The sequence below is a fragment of the Lagenorhynchus albirostris genome, chromosome 3 (genome assembly GCF_949774975.1).
Source record: "Lagenorhynchus albirostris chromosome 3, mLagAlb1.1, whole genome shotgun sequence".
Classification (NCBI taxonomy): Eukaryota; Metazoa; Chordata; class Mammalia; order Artiodactyla; family Delphinidae; genus Lagenorhynchus; species Lagenorhynchus albirostris.
This window is the reverse complement of record NC_083097.1, coordinates 100,366,835-100,381,173: the sequence shown is the minus strand read 5'-3', so window position 1 is coordinate 100,381,173 and position 14,339 is coordinate 100,366,835. Positions and strand designations below refer to the sequence as shown.

The following is a 14,339-nucleotide window of genomic DNA, read 5'->3' as shown; positions in this document are numbered from 1 at the left end:
TATATTTATTATGGTCTCTCTCATTATGGATATGTAGGACATATGTATAATTATAATTTGAGGCTGATTTTTAAAAATGAATATGTTAGAGTGTAATTTGTACAGATGAGTATTATTCAAATTTTTATATTAGGAAGTAATACATATCAATTTCATCGGTGATGCTGTTGCTCTCACATCAGATGTGTAACTCTCTCTCACCCTCAACACATATTTCACACACGCTATATACACACAGATTCCTTTGGGTTGGTTACTGGAGCCAACACGGCAGAAGGAAATGCTCTTGTTACCTTGAAGTTACGCTTGGTACACCTGAGAGCCGTGGGATCCTAGAATGCTGCCCTGATATTCAGGCATGGTTGGCACCAAGGAAAGATGCAGAAATGGCACATGGAGCTGGATATTAGTGGCCCAGCTGGCAGCATCATCAAGGGCTGGTTTGTGAGGTCGAGCCTGGTTTTTATGACATCAGCACTGATGAGTGCTAGTTCAGAGGTGAACTAGGGCCACTGAAGATGGCTAAAAGGATAAGAATCTGCAGAAGGATCACACTGAACTTTTTATCTACCACCTCCAAAGAGTTCCAAGTCATGCTTGTATTTGGGAATTAGAGGCAAACGGTTCTAGGAGCCTGTCTTTATTTCAGAAACTCAGTTTAACTGAAGGCATGAGAGACAAAGGACTAAGTAGACCCTTAAGATTCACTTTCCCCTCTCTCTTTATATGTCTCTCTTTCTCATCTGATAGGCCTGATAAGCTTACCTGGTATTTTTCACTGAGAAAATATCAAATCTAAGCTAACAGACTGTAGTTCCTTCATCTTCCCACTAACAACCTACAATCTTACCTCCACCTGCATTCAACCTCCTCCTGAAATGGAGAACTGTCCCCTCTTGTTAATCCTCTCCCTTTGCACAGGCTGGGATCCCACCTTGGTGCCCATTTCTCCTCCAGGTTTTACATTTGCTCTTATCACCTCTCCTGCTCTCTACTGGATCAATATCCAGAATATTCAAATGTAGTCTACAAGCTCCCATCTTCTAAGGGAACCTCTCTTAAGCTAAGATCTCTATTTCTAGCTTACCCATTATTTCTCTTCTAGTCTCTAAGCCAAACTTCTCAAAACACATCCTATCTTTATCATCCATACAGTCTGCAGCCCCCGTCGCGACTCTGAATGTGTTCTCTCCAAGTGTGTCAAACTAAATCCACATTGCCAAATCAAATAGATTTTTTGGCCTTCATCCTACTCCATCCTTCATCCTACCTCTGTGCGTTGCGTACTGTTTTCCACACCCTTATTCTTCACATTTTCTTCCGTCACAACTTTCAGGGCACCGTGCTCTCAAGTTGTTCCTCCAGTGTTTCCAGTCCCTTATTCTCCAGCTCCTTCTCCTCTAATCCCTAAACACTGCAATGCTTCAGGACTCAGCCCTGGGTTGATTTTTCTAGCCCTATACTCATTCTGATGACTTTAAATATATTTTAACAATGCACAAGTGTATACCCCAGCCCAATTCCACTTTGGAGATCCAGACTTATATTTTCAGCCTGACTGACCTACTTAGATATCTCACAAGCCTTTTGAATTTGCTATGTCCAGAAGGAAACAATTGGTCTTTATCCCCAAGAGCCTACCCATTTCTCAAGTTTTTCCCATTTTAGAAAGTGACACAAGCAGTGCAGTTGCTCAAGCTAGAAATCTTAGTCATCCTTGACCCCCTTCCTTACTCCTCCATATCCCACCTATTACCAGGTTCTGCCCATTATTCCTCATCTCCATCTCTGCTACCAGCACCCTAGGCCAAGCTCTCATCTGCTTTCACCTGGATTCCTGCAGTAGCCAAATAACTGAGGTCCCTATGTCCACTGGGCAGCTGGCGGAAACTGTGCTGTTTCCACAGCTTTATCTTGTGTGCCTGTCCCCTCCCTTCATCACACTCTGGCCACATGTGGACTTTTTAGTTCCATTTTAAGATCCCTCTTACCTCAAGGCCTTCATACGCGCTACCTTTAGCCAGCATATCTCCTCCTCCTGTCGTTCGCATCCCCTCACATCCTGACGATTGGCTAATGATTTCATACCTTTCATGTCTCAGCTGAAATGTCACGAGGTTGTCTCTAACCAAGAACCTAAATGTCCACCTCCTACCATTAGACACTGTCACATTACAATTTGAATGTTTATATTTATTTTTATTTATTTCCTATCATTTCCTCCATAAGACTAAAAACTCCAGGAGATCAAGGACTGTGTCTACCTTTTTTATGACTCTATATTTAGTACTTAGTACTTGGACTTAGTACTTAGTACTTGGACTATATTTAGTCCAATGCCTAACAATAAATATTTATTGAATGAACAAACTTCTGTCCTCTTTGTCCTGCTTAATTAACACTTATAAGCCTGGCAGCATAGCCATACCCTTTTTGTACCACACATATGCCTCTCTCTTTAGTGACATAAAAAGGTATTGTTCTTTGGAATTAGACAGATCTGGCTCTGACACCATTACCGAGCCCACTGTGTGACTTTGGGTTACTTGCTTAATCTCAGTTTCCCCACCTGGAAAGTAGGGAAGTAATATCTGACATATAGTTATATTACGATGATTAAAATGAGAACATGTATATGAAGTACTGATCATAAAGATATTTAATAAAATTTACTTCCCTTTATTCCATTCCTCCTAATAAAATCCAAATACTTTTTACCTAATAGACACACACACACACACACACACACACACACGCACACACATACAACATTTGACTGTGAGAACATCCATCCTACCCTTCTGAGTCTTTCTGATTGTGACCTTCCCACTGAGGGGTTTGCCTTTAGAGAATGAGATATTTAGCTATGGAACAGCACTGATGATATTAAACCAAATATAAAACTGTAGCCCTAAATAATTTGAGTTTGTATTATAAGGGCATGTTCTCAAATATGAAGGTAACACAAAGAGAAAGGCAATAATATTTTTGAGTGTAGAAGACATTACATTAAAAGAAAACACCAGATGGCAGCACCTGATGCTAGAGATGTGTTTGATGGGATTTTAGTTCAAACCTGAGCATCAAGGATGCCAAAGGTAGCTTAAAACTACATTCAGAGAGACAATATTTTATTAAAAAAAAAAAAAAGACATTCCCTAAAGAAAAATAATGCCTATTTTGTAATATAGTATAGGGTTTTTAGAAACAGTGTTTCACATGTTACCAGAAAAATACTAAGAAACTAACCCTAAGCATTATGTAACTAATAAAAGGTAATAAAACAAATGCTTAATTTTAGGTTGTAGTTATATTTAATTAACTCTGTCAATCTGTGTTCCAATTAGACAGAAAGGCCTTAAGTCAAAGAATGAAATACTATCAGCTTATAGAAAAGGGAAATTTTTCCCAAATATTAAATGCAAATATTAAAATGTATTCACTCATATTAAAATAAGAGGCAATAGTGACCTCTATTCTTGTATACTTTTAGCATTACTTAGACCATTGCTTGCTAAAACAGACATCAAAGGGTTGCATTAAATAAATGCAATATTAAAATTTAAAATGATAATCTATAGTTTTCCATATTATGCATCAAATTTCATCTGGAATTAACACTACTTTTAAAACCTTGCTAAGCTGGATATTGCTTGTTCAGGCTTTCCTTCTTTTAGAGGCAAAAAGGGGAGTTTGATGTTGCTCTGACACCATATAATGGGAGAGCAACACCCCAGGCAGTCACACCTTTTATTTATTTTTTAATTTTTTAATTTTTAAACATCTTTATTTGAGTATAATTGCTTTACAATGGTGTGTTAGTTTCTGCTGTATAACAGTGAATCAGCTATATGTATATATATGTTCCCATATCTCCTCCCTCTTGGGTCTCCCTCCCACCTTCCCTATCCCACCCCTCTAGGTGGTCACAAAGCACTGAGCTGATCTCCCTGTGCTATTCGGCTGCTTCCCACTAGCTATCTATTTTACATTTGGGAGTGTATATATGTCCATGCCACTCTCTCACTTCTTCCTAGCTTCCCCCTCCCCCTCCCCGTGTCCTCAAGTCCATTCTCTACATCTGCGTCTTTATTCCTGTCCTGTCCCTAGGTTCTTCAGAACCATTTATTTATTTATTTTAGATTCCATATATATGTGTTAGCATACGGTATTTGTTTTTCTCTTTCTGACTTACTTCACTCTGTATGACAGACTCTAGGTCCTTTTAAATAAAAATCCGCATCAACGGTTTTATTCCTCTTACAGTGCTGCTTGGGATCCTTCACAACTTCACTGTGAGATCAGAGAGAGTGAATTCAGCCCTACGTTTTGGATGAGAAGCAACGGAACAATTCAAGCCCATTCAGTGGTGACAGGGCAAAGCAGAGCTGGCACAGAATGCCCATCGACGACTTGGAGGAGGACCGTCTTAGCGGCGTTTGTTTGTTTAGATTTGATTGACGGGTAACAGGAGCATCTGTGTCATCAGAGAACTGAGCCAATCTATGTAGGAGGAACATTCCGAGCGGAGGGTAATCCACTCTGCCAGCGAAACAGTCACTGTTGCCCAACTGCAATGAGTAGTTTCCAAGTTCTGTGATCATGATTCTGAAAATATTTTTCTCACCTGAGTTCACTACAAGATGGAGCCCCCTGAGAACATTGGGCAAGATCGCTGATTCTAATCTGAAGTCAGAACAAGGATTCTAGAGGGAAATTGTTCTGATTGACATGAGAAGAGAGGAAGCAAACATCTGAATTGAAAAAAAACAGTGCATGTGTCTCACAGTCAGCCAAAAGCTGGCCGCCACAGGCAGATGAAATTCTGAAATCTAATAATGCACAAGGCAGTGATCTTTATGGAAATGAATGATTCACTGCACTATCTAAATCTTAAATGATACAAAGATAGAAAAACAGCAATAGACGGGGTCAAAATGCAACCAAAGGAGAAAACTACACTACCCAGGAAAGGCTTTCTGCTGAAAGCACAATGCAGTGGCAAATGTCTTTTCAAGGGAAGGGATAAAGTCTGTTGGTTCAAGAGATCTTTTGCCTCTCAGAAGACTAGGAGTTTTCTCCATTTTAATGAACCCAAGCTTGCTCCAAATCTGGCAGCTAAAGGGACCCTATGTTGGATGACATTTCTATGCCCTCCACTAAAGCCTGTGTGGTCCCCAAAAGGGCCAGCACATATCTGACGGCAGTGGGTGCCAGTTTCTCACTGACACGCACCTTTTCAGGTCGGGAGCAGAGTTGGTCACACTCTGACAGAGCCGTGTCCTCTTGATGCCCCTGTTCCAAAGGACTCCCTCTACTCTGATCTCAAAGTGCAAGTCACCGACAGCCCTCACTGGCCTCTCCTCCTGACATTCTCCCCTCCAGATGACTGAGTGAGTCAGGGGTGTCCTCTTGTGAAGCCAGGGGCCCAGGCCAGCCTCTCTCAGCAGTCGTGACTGAGTGAGAACACGCTATGCTCAGCCTGCTGGCTCCACTCTTGGGAGCACAAAGTATGTGTTACAGCAACAAGCACGAGAATTCTGACCACACTCTTTCCTATCTTGAGATCTGTAATGAGAACACTTAAAGCAAATGCATACAATCAGGAAACAGGGCTGAAAGTCAGAACACTAACGGAGTTTCAGATTTGTGGCTCTATGACATGGATTCTTTCGCTCACTGGATCCAGACCCCACACGTTTTGGAAGAAAAGCAACAGCCAGAAGATGAGAAAAACAGTTCATGTTTATGAGACCAGCCTGAAGCCCATGCCACACTTACGAGTTTCGGTTTTCGTTCGGCAAAGAAACTAGCTGTTCTTTTTCAATTTCATCGGAAAATATGCCCATTAGTCTGACTCTTCAGCTTTAAGATCACTGTCTTGGAACCTTCTAAACCAGTAAGTGAAGGATCTCACTTAAAGATTTCATTTTAAACATAGAAGTTAGGAAAAAGTACCTGACATTTGCCAAAGTAATGCAATAAAAGAAGTAACGAAGAAAAACTGGGTAAAAAATGAAGTATGGCTACCCATCCCCCAATCCCTCTGGTTTAATTTTTGCAATAGCTTGGGTAACCTTAGTCTCCTGAGAACAGTTCGTTTAAAAAACTCCTGCAGGTGGGACATTTCAAGTAGCAAGTCACAGAGAAAAGCCTTTGACCACCTCCTATTTCTCACGACTTGATGTTCTGTAAGGTGTGACACATGGCAGCACAACCACTTCCCTAGCTTCATGGAAGGACAAAACACATGGACCACACTCTATCTTGCATCCTTCCCCAGTCCTGGTTGATGATGAAATTTCAGGTGAAGGCCCAACAACATTTCACCATACAGGTTGGGGATCCCTGGGGTCATGCTTATTTACAACTGCCCAAGTCATGGCCTGGTGTCTGACCCAAACACAGGGTACAGAGCAGCAGCAGAAACTGAGCACTTCCTAGACCCATGAACACACCTAGTTGGCTTTGGGTCTGCACTGGGGTTAATCCCCCCAGATACTACAACCATATAAGTGTTAAAAGAAAACATGCTGCATTTTAAAGCATGTTTATTTCTGCAAGTGCTCCAGTGTTTAATTATGCTAAAGTCATTTGGGGTTTTTGACACAGATTTTATTTTAGTACGATAAACTCAGTATAACCAGCATGGCCAAAAATGAATTCCTAAGGTAGATGACTAAAATAAACCAGTAATAAATATTGGCTGTTGGAATGGGAATTATTTCTCTGTAATGTAGACACAGCATTACTGACTCATTTTCAAATACCAGTCTCTCCCAAGGATTATTGGTATGAGGGATCAAGGAAGAAAGAAGTCCATCTCTCTTTTGGGCAGCAGAATGGAAGGAGACTATGAATCCACCAGGCAAGGGTGTTTTTAAATCTACTTTGCCAACAGAGATATAGCCCTGGAGTCTGACAGGGGGTCAACTTAGGCTGCACTGAGGCAGAAATAAGGCATTGAAAGAAACCATCCTAAGAGCTGAGGGAGCTGATTCTGGGGACATTTTTCTCTCATTCCCCTGGAGGCAGAATGTACCCCCAGACCCACCCAGTGCATACCATGTGGCACGAATTACCTTATCAGTCACAGTGGGTACTGCCATGCTCCTTTGCTGCTTGGAATTAGTGGACTCTTTGAGGCCACCTTTATTCCATAATGTCAAATCTTGAACTTTTGGCCCGCTAGGTTGAGCTATACAACTTCTCTGGTGCACCAGAAAGCTGTCAGGGGCAAAGGTCCGGCTACAATTTGGGCAGGGTACGAGCTGAGCTTGACTCGGCCCCTCTTGGTTGGACTGTCCAGTTGGAAGGGGCTGAGGCTTCCGCGGTAGTGGCTGGCAGAACTCGCTAGGGAGCCGGTCATTTTCTATTTTCCACTTTTCCAGGCATTTGGGCTGATGTATAGGAAGGGACAGAGTGCCAAATTCCCTACCACAGACGTAGCAGATGAGAGCCCTTGGTCGGGTTGGGATGCCACCAGAAGCTTTCTTGAGAGCAGCAAGATTATCAGAACTGTTGGGGTTTGGTGCCCTGGGCCCCTCACCCTTCGGCCTGCAGCTTCTCTGATGAACAAGAAGCCGATCTGGCAAGAACTTGCGACCACAGGATTCACAGGGCAGCAGGTGAGCCTGGGAACCCTGGAATGCTGCCTGAAGATTGTAGGATCCACTTCCACTGAGAGGCAGTGGTTTGGAAGGTTCTGGCCTCCTCAGGTGCTTGGGCAACTTGCTGTTTTCAGTACGCCACTTCTCCAAGCACTGGGGCTCGTGAATGCCAAGCGATTGGGACCCAAATTCTCGGCCACAGATATGGCACACCTGGAACCCGGGCCTGCGGGATGGGATCACAGGGGGCCTGGGCTGACTTTCCGACATAATCCTCCTACTGGACCGTTTTAGGAGTATTACAGTTCCAGGTCTATTTTTCTGAGGGTCCGTCTTTATTTTTTCACCAGGATTGATATGCTCAATTTCTGGCAAAAAGCTAGAAAGGGATGCACTAGATAGAACAGCTTGGTTTATAAGGAAGGTAGACTCTTTAGAATGGTGGAAAGACTGTTGCAACGTGTTGGAAACCGTTTTCTCCTTTCCTCTTTCCATTAACAAAGAAGTCTTTCTCTAGTGCTTGCTCTGATTTCAGGCCAGACATATTTTGGGCTTCTGCTTAGAGAGAAGGTTAGTCAGGTTGGCTGTTCTGGGGTTCCACATTGTAGCCAGTACCTTAGACCCAAAGACAGTGACTCAGAGCTTCATTGCAAAGCAGCAGTCTGGAATGCTGGAAAGTCCCCATGAAACCTCAGATGCCTCCAAGATCTACAGGGGAAACATAAATCAAGAAGTTATTACATACACACACACAGACACACACTTAGATTTGAAGTTGATAAAGAAACGTGTTTTTTTTTTTTTTTTGACCTAGTATCCTCTTTGGCTAGCATAGTAACTAGCACTTAGGATTTGTTCAGTAAATGTTGAAATAAGTACGAAAAAAAATTCCATTATGAATTGCACTGTTACTGTGTTGAAAGTAGTGTTCTGCCCAAAGGAAGATGGACATTAATAGCACATCACAGACATATATGGCACAAACCAAGAGGCATGGTGGTGAGATCATGGAGGAGAGAACCAAGGCCTCTGAAAATGATTAATGAAACTGCAGATCATGTAAAAAGACCTCCTTCCACTACCTTAGGGATTCTTTTTAGTGCCATGGATTCCTTTGTCAGTTCTTTGAAGCCTAGGGACCTCTTCCCAGAATAATAATTTTAAAAGCAAAAAATAAAATTCTTACTAGTACAAGTGAAACTAATTTCATTGAAATAATTTATCAAATATTTTTAGTTGTGATTTATCTTTTACTTGAGCTATAAGTAATATGCTAGAATTTTTGAGTGTCCATGGGCCTAGGGTTAAGAACCGGCAGAAGAAGTAATTCAATAGTGAATAGGAGGATTATCAGGGAAACCATCAGAGAGAGGTAAACTTCTTGTAACCTACCAGGTATTCACTCTTCTTCATCATGGGACGGGAGTATTATTAAATTGTGGCCGTAACTGTCAAGCCAATATGCAACCCAGGGCTATACTCTTCCTGGCAGTATATCTGTACATCTTTCCTGGGATGAAGATGCTCAGACTTCACTTGATGCTCTTTTTATAGCTATTGTGTTCACGTTCTTGTTTTATATAGATATATCTCTATATAGATATTATCTATCTATGTATCTTCAAAATACCTTTTGTAAAAAACATGGCCAACAATTTTATTAAACCAGAAGAAAGGGCTGATAAGATCTCATTATGGTCAGAAGCCAAAGGAGTTTTTACCTTGGGTAAAGGCATGAGTCAGTTTTATCCCAGGTCTACAATCTAGCTCAAGAAAGGTAATTTTCAAAAGTCTTAGGACCTTCTTCATTTCCTGAAGGATGACCTCACTCTGGATTAGAGGCTCCTAGTCACAGAGGGAGAAGCACCTGATCTGAGGCTGGACCCTGCAGACCACAGCAGACACGGCTTCAGGTACAGCAAGGACAGCCGTGTTGGTAATATCAAAACACTGTTTGGGCATTGCGGTTGATGAGGGACAAAAAGAGCTGTGAGATATGCACCCAGTTCCCGTATTTTGGTGCCAAGAAAGGTCTACATCTTTGCAATTAAGGCTATCAAATCAGGTCTGGCACAGAAAAGGAAGTTATTCTTCATTTTGACAGATCCTAGGACAGTGATATTAACACATGTGACAAAAGAATGTGTTGGCCCCAAACAGAATGACCAACACAGAAAATGAAGCTTGAAGGAACAAAATTTATCACTTGATCATCACCATCCAAAGAGAAAATGGCTCTAGAGAACACAAAGAATCCAGTAAAATTATTTCATCAGGTTTTAAACAGCACATGACTGAAATAATCCTCCAAACCACTCTGCTTTTTTGGTTCTGATTTCTTGTTCACCAAGGATCTCCTGGTTCAGTTTCCCATTTTCCTTGATACCAGGAAGTTGCAGACAGCAAAAGTACTTAAGGAGACAGATTGGAAAAATCAATGCGATCAAATGAGCTTATTTCCCTAGACTTGCTTGCAGTCTCCCCCCCCCCCGTCCCCACACTGCTCCCTGGAGGTGAGAATTCTGAGAAAGCCCCATGACTTGCTCCAACACCTCCTGCATCTTTACCTAATCATAAAGTAAGAGAACTAATATTTACTGAGTGCCAACTATGCATCAGATATTGTACTAATTTTTATTTACATAATTTCATTTAATTCTCAAATGATTATGAGGCAGGTATTATTATTTTCTTTTTACAAATGAAGAAACTGTGACTCAGAAAAGACAAGTAACTTGCCCAAGACAGTCAGTTTCTAAATGACAGAACTGGGAATCAATTCCAGCTCTCTTTGGCTCCAATGCTCGACTCTTTCCATTATTCATTCTGCCTAAAATTCCACCGGCAGAGCTTCTTCTCTTAAGTTTTTTATCCCTGTTTTAATGTACGATTCATATGCCCCATGGGAAGGTAACTAAGCTCTCACCTGCTTTTATGCTCCCTTTTAGAAGAAGGAAGAGGTGAAAGGGAGGAGGGGAATAGGGCACAGAAGAGGAGAAATCTCCAAGATGGAAAAAGCAGGTGAGAAACTGAGGTTACTGAAGACAGCGTTTTTCCTTAAGCGGTAGGGATCACTTTATTTTGCTGTCAGTGGTTTTCTAGATGAAGTTTTTCCCTGTGTGGTGTGCAATACATAATCCTTTCCTTATCTCACCAGTATCCTTAATAAAAATCTACACTACTAGCTGCAGGTGGTGGGTGAGAGGAATTGGCTGCAGGGTGAAAGTGAAGGCTTCCCAAAGAGGTCAGAGGGCATTCAGTTTGCAGCCCTGTCACTATTTTGATTAGGGATGGATCTTTATGCGTGCAGGTGCTTGTGCACTACAAATATTTTCTCTGCAGCAAAAATGACAAAGCATCATAAAATTCCCATTGAATCTTCATCTTTTCTTTTTTAATCATCCTTTTCTTCCTCCAGTGTCCTCCTGAAAATTGTCTTATTGTGATTAAATGTATCAACGTATGGAAGATGAGGTAGCTAGAAGCAAGTGAAGTTTTGGGGAACTGGAGAAATTTATGATGTTTCTGCAGTGATTCTGCTAAGGCAATGTGACAAGGCACAGCATAGTCAGCTGCTCTATCCTATAAGTTAGTTCTAAAAGTGAGAGTGCTGGAAAATACTAAATACATATACTTAAATCACTTAAGAATTTGGCCTGTCACCCAGATACATCGTAAAGCAATGTTGCTAGTTTATAAAGAGAACCACTTTGCAAAGCCAGCCAGTTTCACCCCAAGCATCCATGGAGAAATGTTCACTCCAACTGGCCTGAATTATTCATTTTGACCATATTTGCAAATAGACTGTTTAAAGAATGTCTTGGAAGGCATCACGTTTTATCAATATGATGCCATTTTTCCATGCCCTTTGGTGTTCATGGGAAGGGAGAGACAAACTCACAAAGATGAATATAATAACCATGAAAATCCAAAACTCATCTTAGCATTAGGAGGTGTTTCTCTATAAAAGAGGGGAAAGAACACAAGCAGAAGTGTGATGAAGTCTTTTGAAAAATAATTTAGCTCTTTGAAACAAAATAAACATGGATACATGACATTTTCTCTGTTAGTATAGAATCCAAATTCTTTAAATGGACAAATGAATAAATAAGAAAGGTGGAGTTGGGACTTATGCTGGCTCTGAGTAAAATTATAAAATAGAGGAGGTTTGTCTTCAATATCTTCCATCCACCCCATTCAGTAGCCTCCCCTGCCTGGTACCCTCATATACACTCCAGTCTTCCTTACCAATGAAATCTTGCTTTCAGAAAAGAGCTGATAGACTCTTTTACACCAAGAATTATGATTGATGAGGTAATATCCCTCCCAGAGTCTGGCAGAGACAGCTAGTTCCCTACCAATAGTTACTCTGTGCAAATTCTCTCAAGTTAACAGAGCCCCACTTTCTAGCTGGGCACATGATTTCCCAGCCAAAAGTCTACAGGTTTCTTTGTAGCTAGTGGAAATATTATGTGGCACTTGTAAAAACTCCTATTGAAAAGTAGGGGACACAACATGCTCCTCTGCCCTTCCTTCATACTGATAACTGATGGCTGGAGCTCTAGCAGCCATCTTGGGCCAGATTACATTCGTGTAACCCTTGACATGACAGAGTAGAGATGTTGATGAACTTCGGTCCCTGATAATATTAGAGCCATCATAGAAGCTCTGGAGTGTCTTCCTTTGGCCTTATTTACATAAGAGAAATAAATGTTTATTTGTATCTTAGCCAATTTTTAAGAGTCTTTTACTCATGTGAAAACCTAACACTGAGTTATAGTTTAATAGTTGTCATTATCTAGGCACAAAATGAATTCTAATAGTGACATTTCAAATTTCAGGACCTTTTTTTGATGAGGAAAAAATTTGAGAGGTTTTATGAGGTAAAACTGACTTATTAAATATACAGTTTTTCCTAAAAATCAGAAATAGAAAAGCTTGAAACTTTAAATACTGAGCCAATGGTTCTTAAGAAACTGATTCACAATACCTCCTTTCCTGGAATTTTTTTTTTTTTAAGAAAAACATTAATTGACATTTTGCTTCAGAAGGATAGAACCCTATTTTTTTCCATGAGATTTTGAAAGAGCTAGCAGGCATCATTGTTGTGCCAGTTATTAATGCATTGTCTCTGTATTCCATACTCTCTTTCCTATATCCATCTTTGTGATGCTGGCACTGAGACTCTGCACACCCCATTTCTGCTTTGCCAGCCAGCCTTGCATTATGATTTACCAATACTGGTAATGGGGGAAGAATGTGAGGTTAGAGGAGAAAGAAGACTTATGTCTTTTTAAAGGGTTTCCTGCCTGCTTTTGGTTCTTGTGAGTATCACCCCAGCAATACTTCTTTATCTCAGCAAAAGCAGTTCTTTCCTGTAGCAGTAGCTGAAACCAGTTTACAGTTTTTGCAACATTTGCAAATCAGATTGATTTCCCCTCCCCCAGCAGAAAGCACCATCAGCCAGTCTGCTCTTCCTCTTTGGAAATAGGATTTTCAGCTCCATAGGGTGCTTCTTCTAAGTTGCTAAGTCGTAATAATTCAAACCTTTTCCCTCTGATCCTTCAGCCCTAGGAATGGTAGCTGCCACCTCCCTTATACAATAGTTCTCTCTTTTTACTTTGCTAGTTACCTAGGTAACAACTTCATTCCTGGTTAACAACTCTTTATATTCTCTCTGTTTAAATAACTGGTATGGTCTCTGTCTCTTGACTGATACAGCCACTCTCAGAATATAAGCAATAAAAATCTGTGATATTCAAGCTGCATATTACCTTACTATTGCAATAAACTCAAATGAATTATTTCATAGCAACTTAGAAAATAATATGATGCTTAATATTCAACCCCCAACTCATTCAGACCACTGAAAACATATCTTTATAATGTTTACACCATCACTAGCCTTCAAGAGCTAGAAAATGTTGCTCTTCCATTGTGATCAACTGAATTACACCATAAGGGGAAACCTGCCATTTTAGGCATATTCATATTCTTCTTAATTTTATATGATACTCTTCCTGTACTGACTACCCAGCCATATGGTCACCGCAGCCACAGAGGGAGTCAGAGTAAGGTAATCCCATTCATAGATCAGAGATGACCAGGAAGTGTTGAGGGGAGCTGGTCCAGTCACCCTGGTTGGTTCTCTCACTCCCTTCTGGGTAGCTCCTGGGCCAGTAGCATTTGCAGTCCTCAGTAATTCTGATATGCATGGACAAAAGAGCAACTGGGAACTAGAGGTGGTTGGGCTTGGGAAAGACAGGAGCAGTGTTTGAAAGGTAAAAAATGGAAACACTTTCAGAAAAGCCATTTAGCCTGAGGCATGACTTCTAGGGAATCTGGGTGTCCATACTGACATTCCCAGGCTGATTTTGAATAGCTAATGCAAAATTTCCCCTTCCTTGTCTCTCCTTCACTGTGAAGAATTTTAAACCAAGATATAAGTTCTTTCACTTTTATTCCATCTAATTGTCGGGTGTAGACATAATAGTCTATGGTGTTAGGAAAGCTATGAAAACCAAAAATGGGAGAAATGCACCTTTATGCTTCTAAGTAGAGCCTTCTGCAAGGGCATTTTATGTTAAGGTTCATAATATCACCCTATGAAAGCTATTATTAGACCGAGCCTGTAATTTTCACTCTATATTGAGTATCCAAATCACAGAGTACTCAAGAGTCATAAATGCCACACAGGTATGACTGTGTAATTGTAATATTGACATTTGG

General features: G+C 40.9%; 1 protein-coding gene across 2 annotated transcripts in view; it reads right to left on the bottom strand.

The window, feature by feature from the left end:
* The window catches only part of LOC132518203 (zinc finger protein 474-like), a 163,574-nt gene that overhangs the window by 87,576 nt on the left and 61,659 nt on the right, over positions 1-14,339 (bottom strand). For both annotated transcript variants that reach the window (XM_060146211.1, XM_060146210.1), the window contains one exon: positions 7,083-8,318. In XM_060146211.1, the coding sequence (XP_060002194.1) occupies positions 7,083-8,105 (1,023 nt within the window). In that variant the 5' untranslated portion in view covers positions 8,106-8,318. The remainder of the gene's footprint in view (positions 1-7,082; positions 8,319-14,339) is intronic.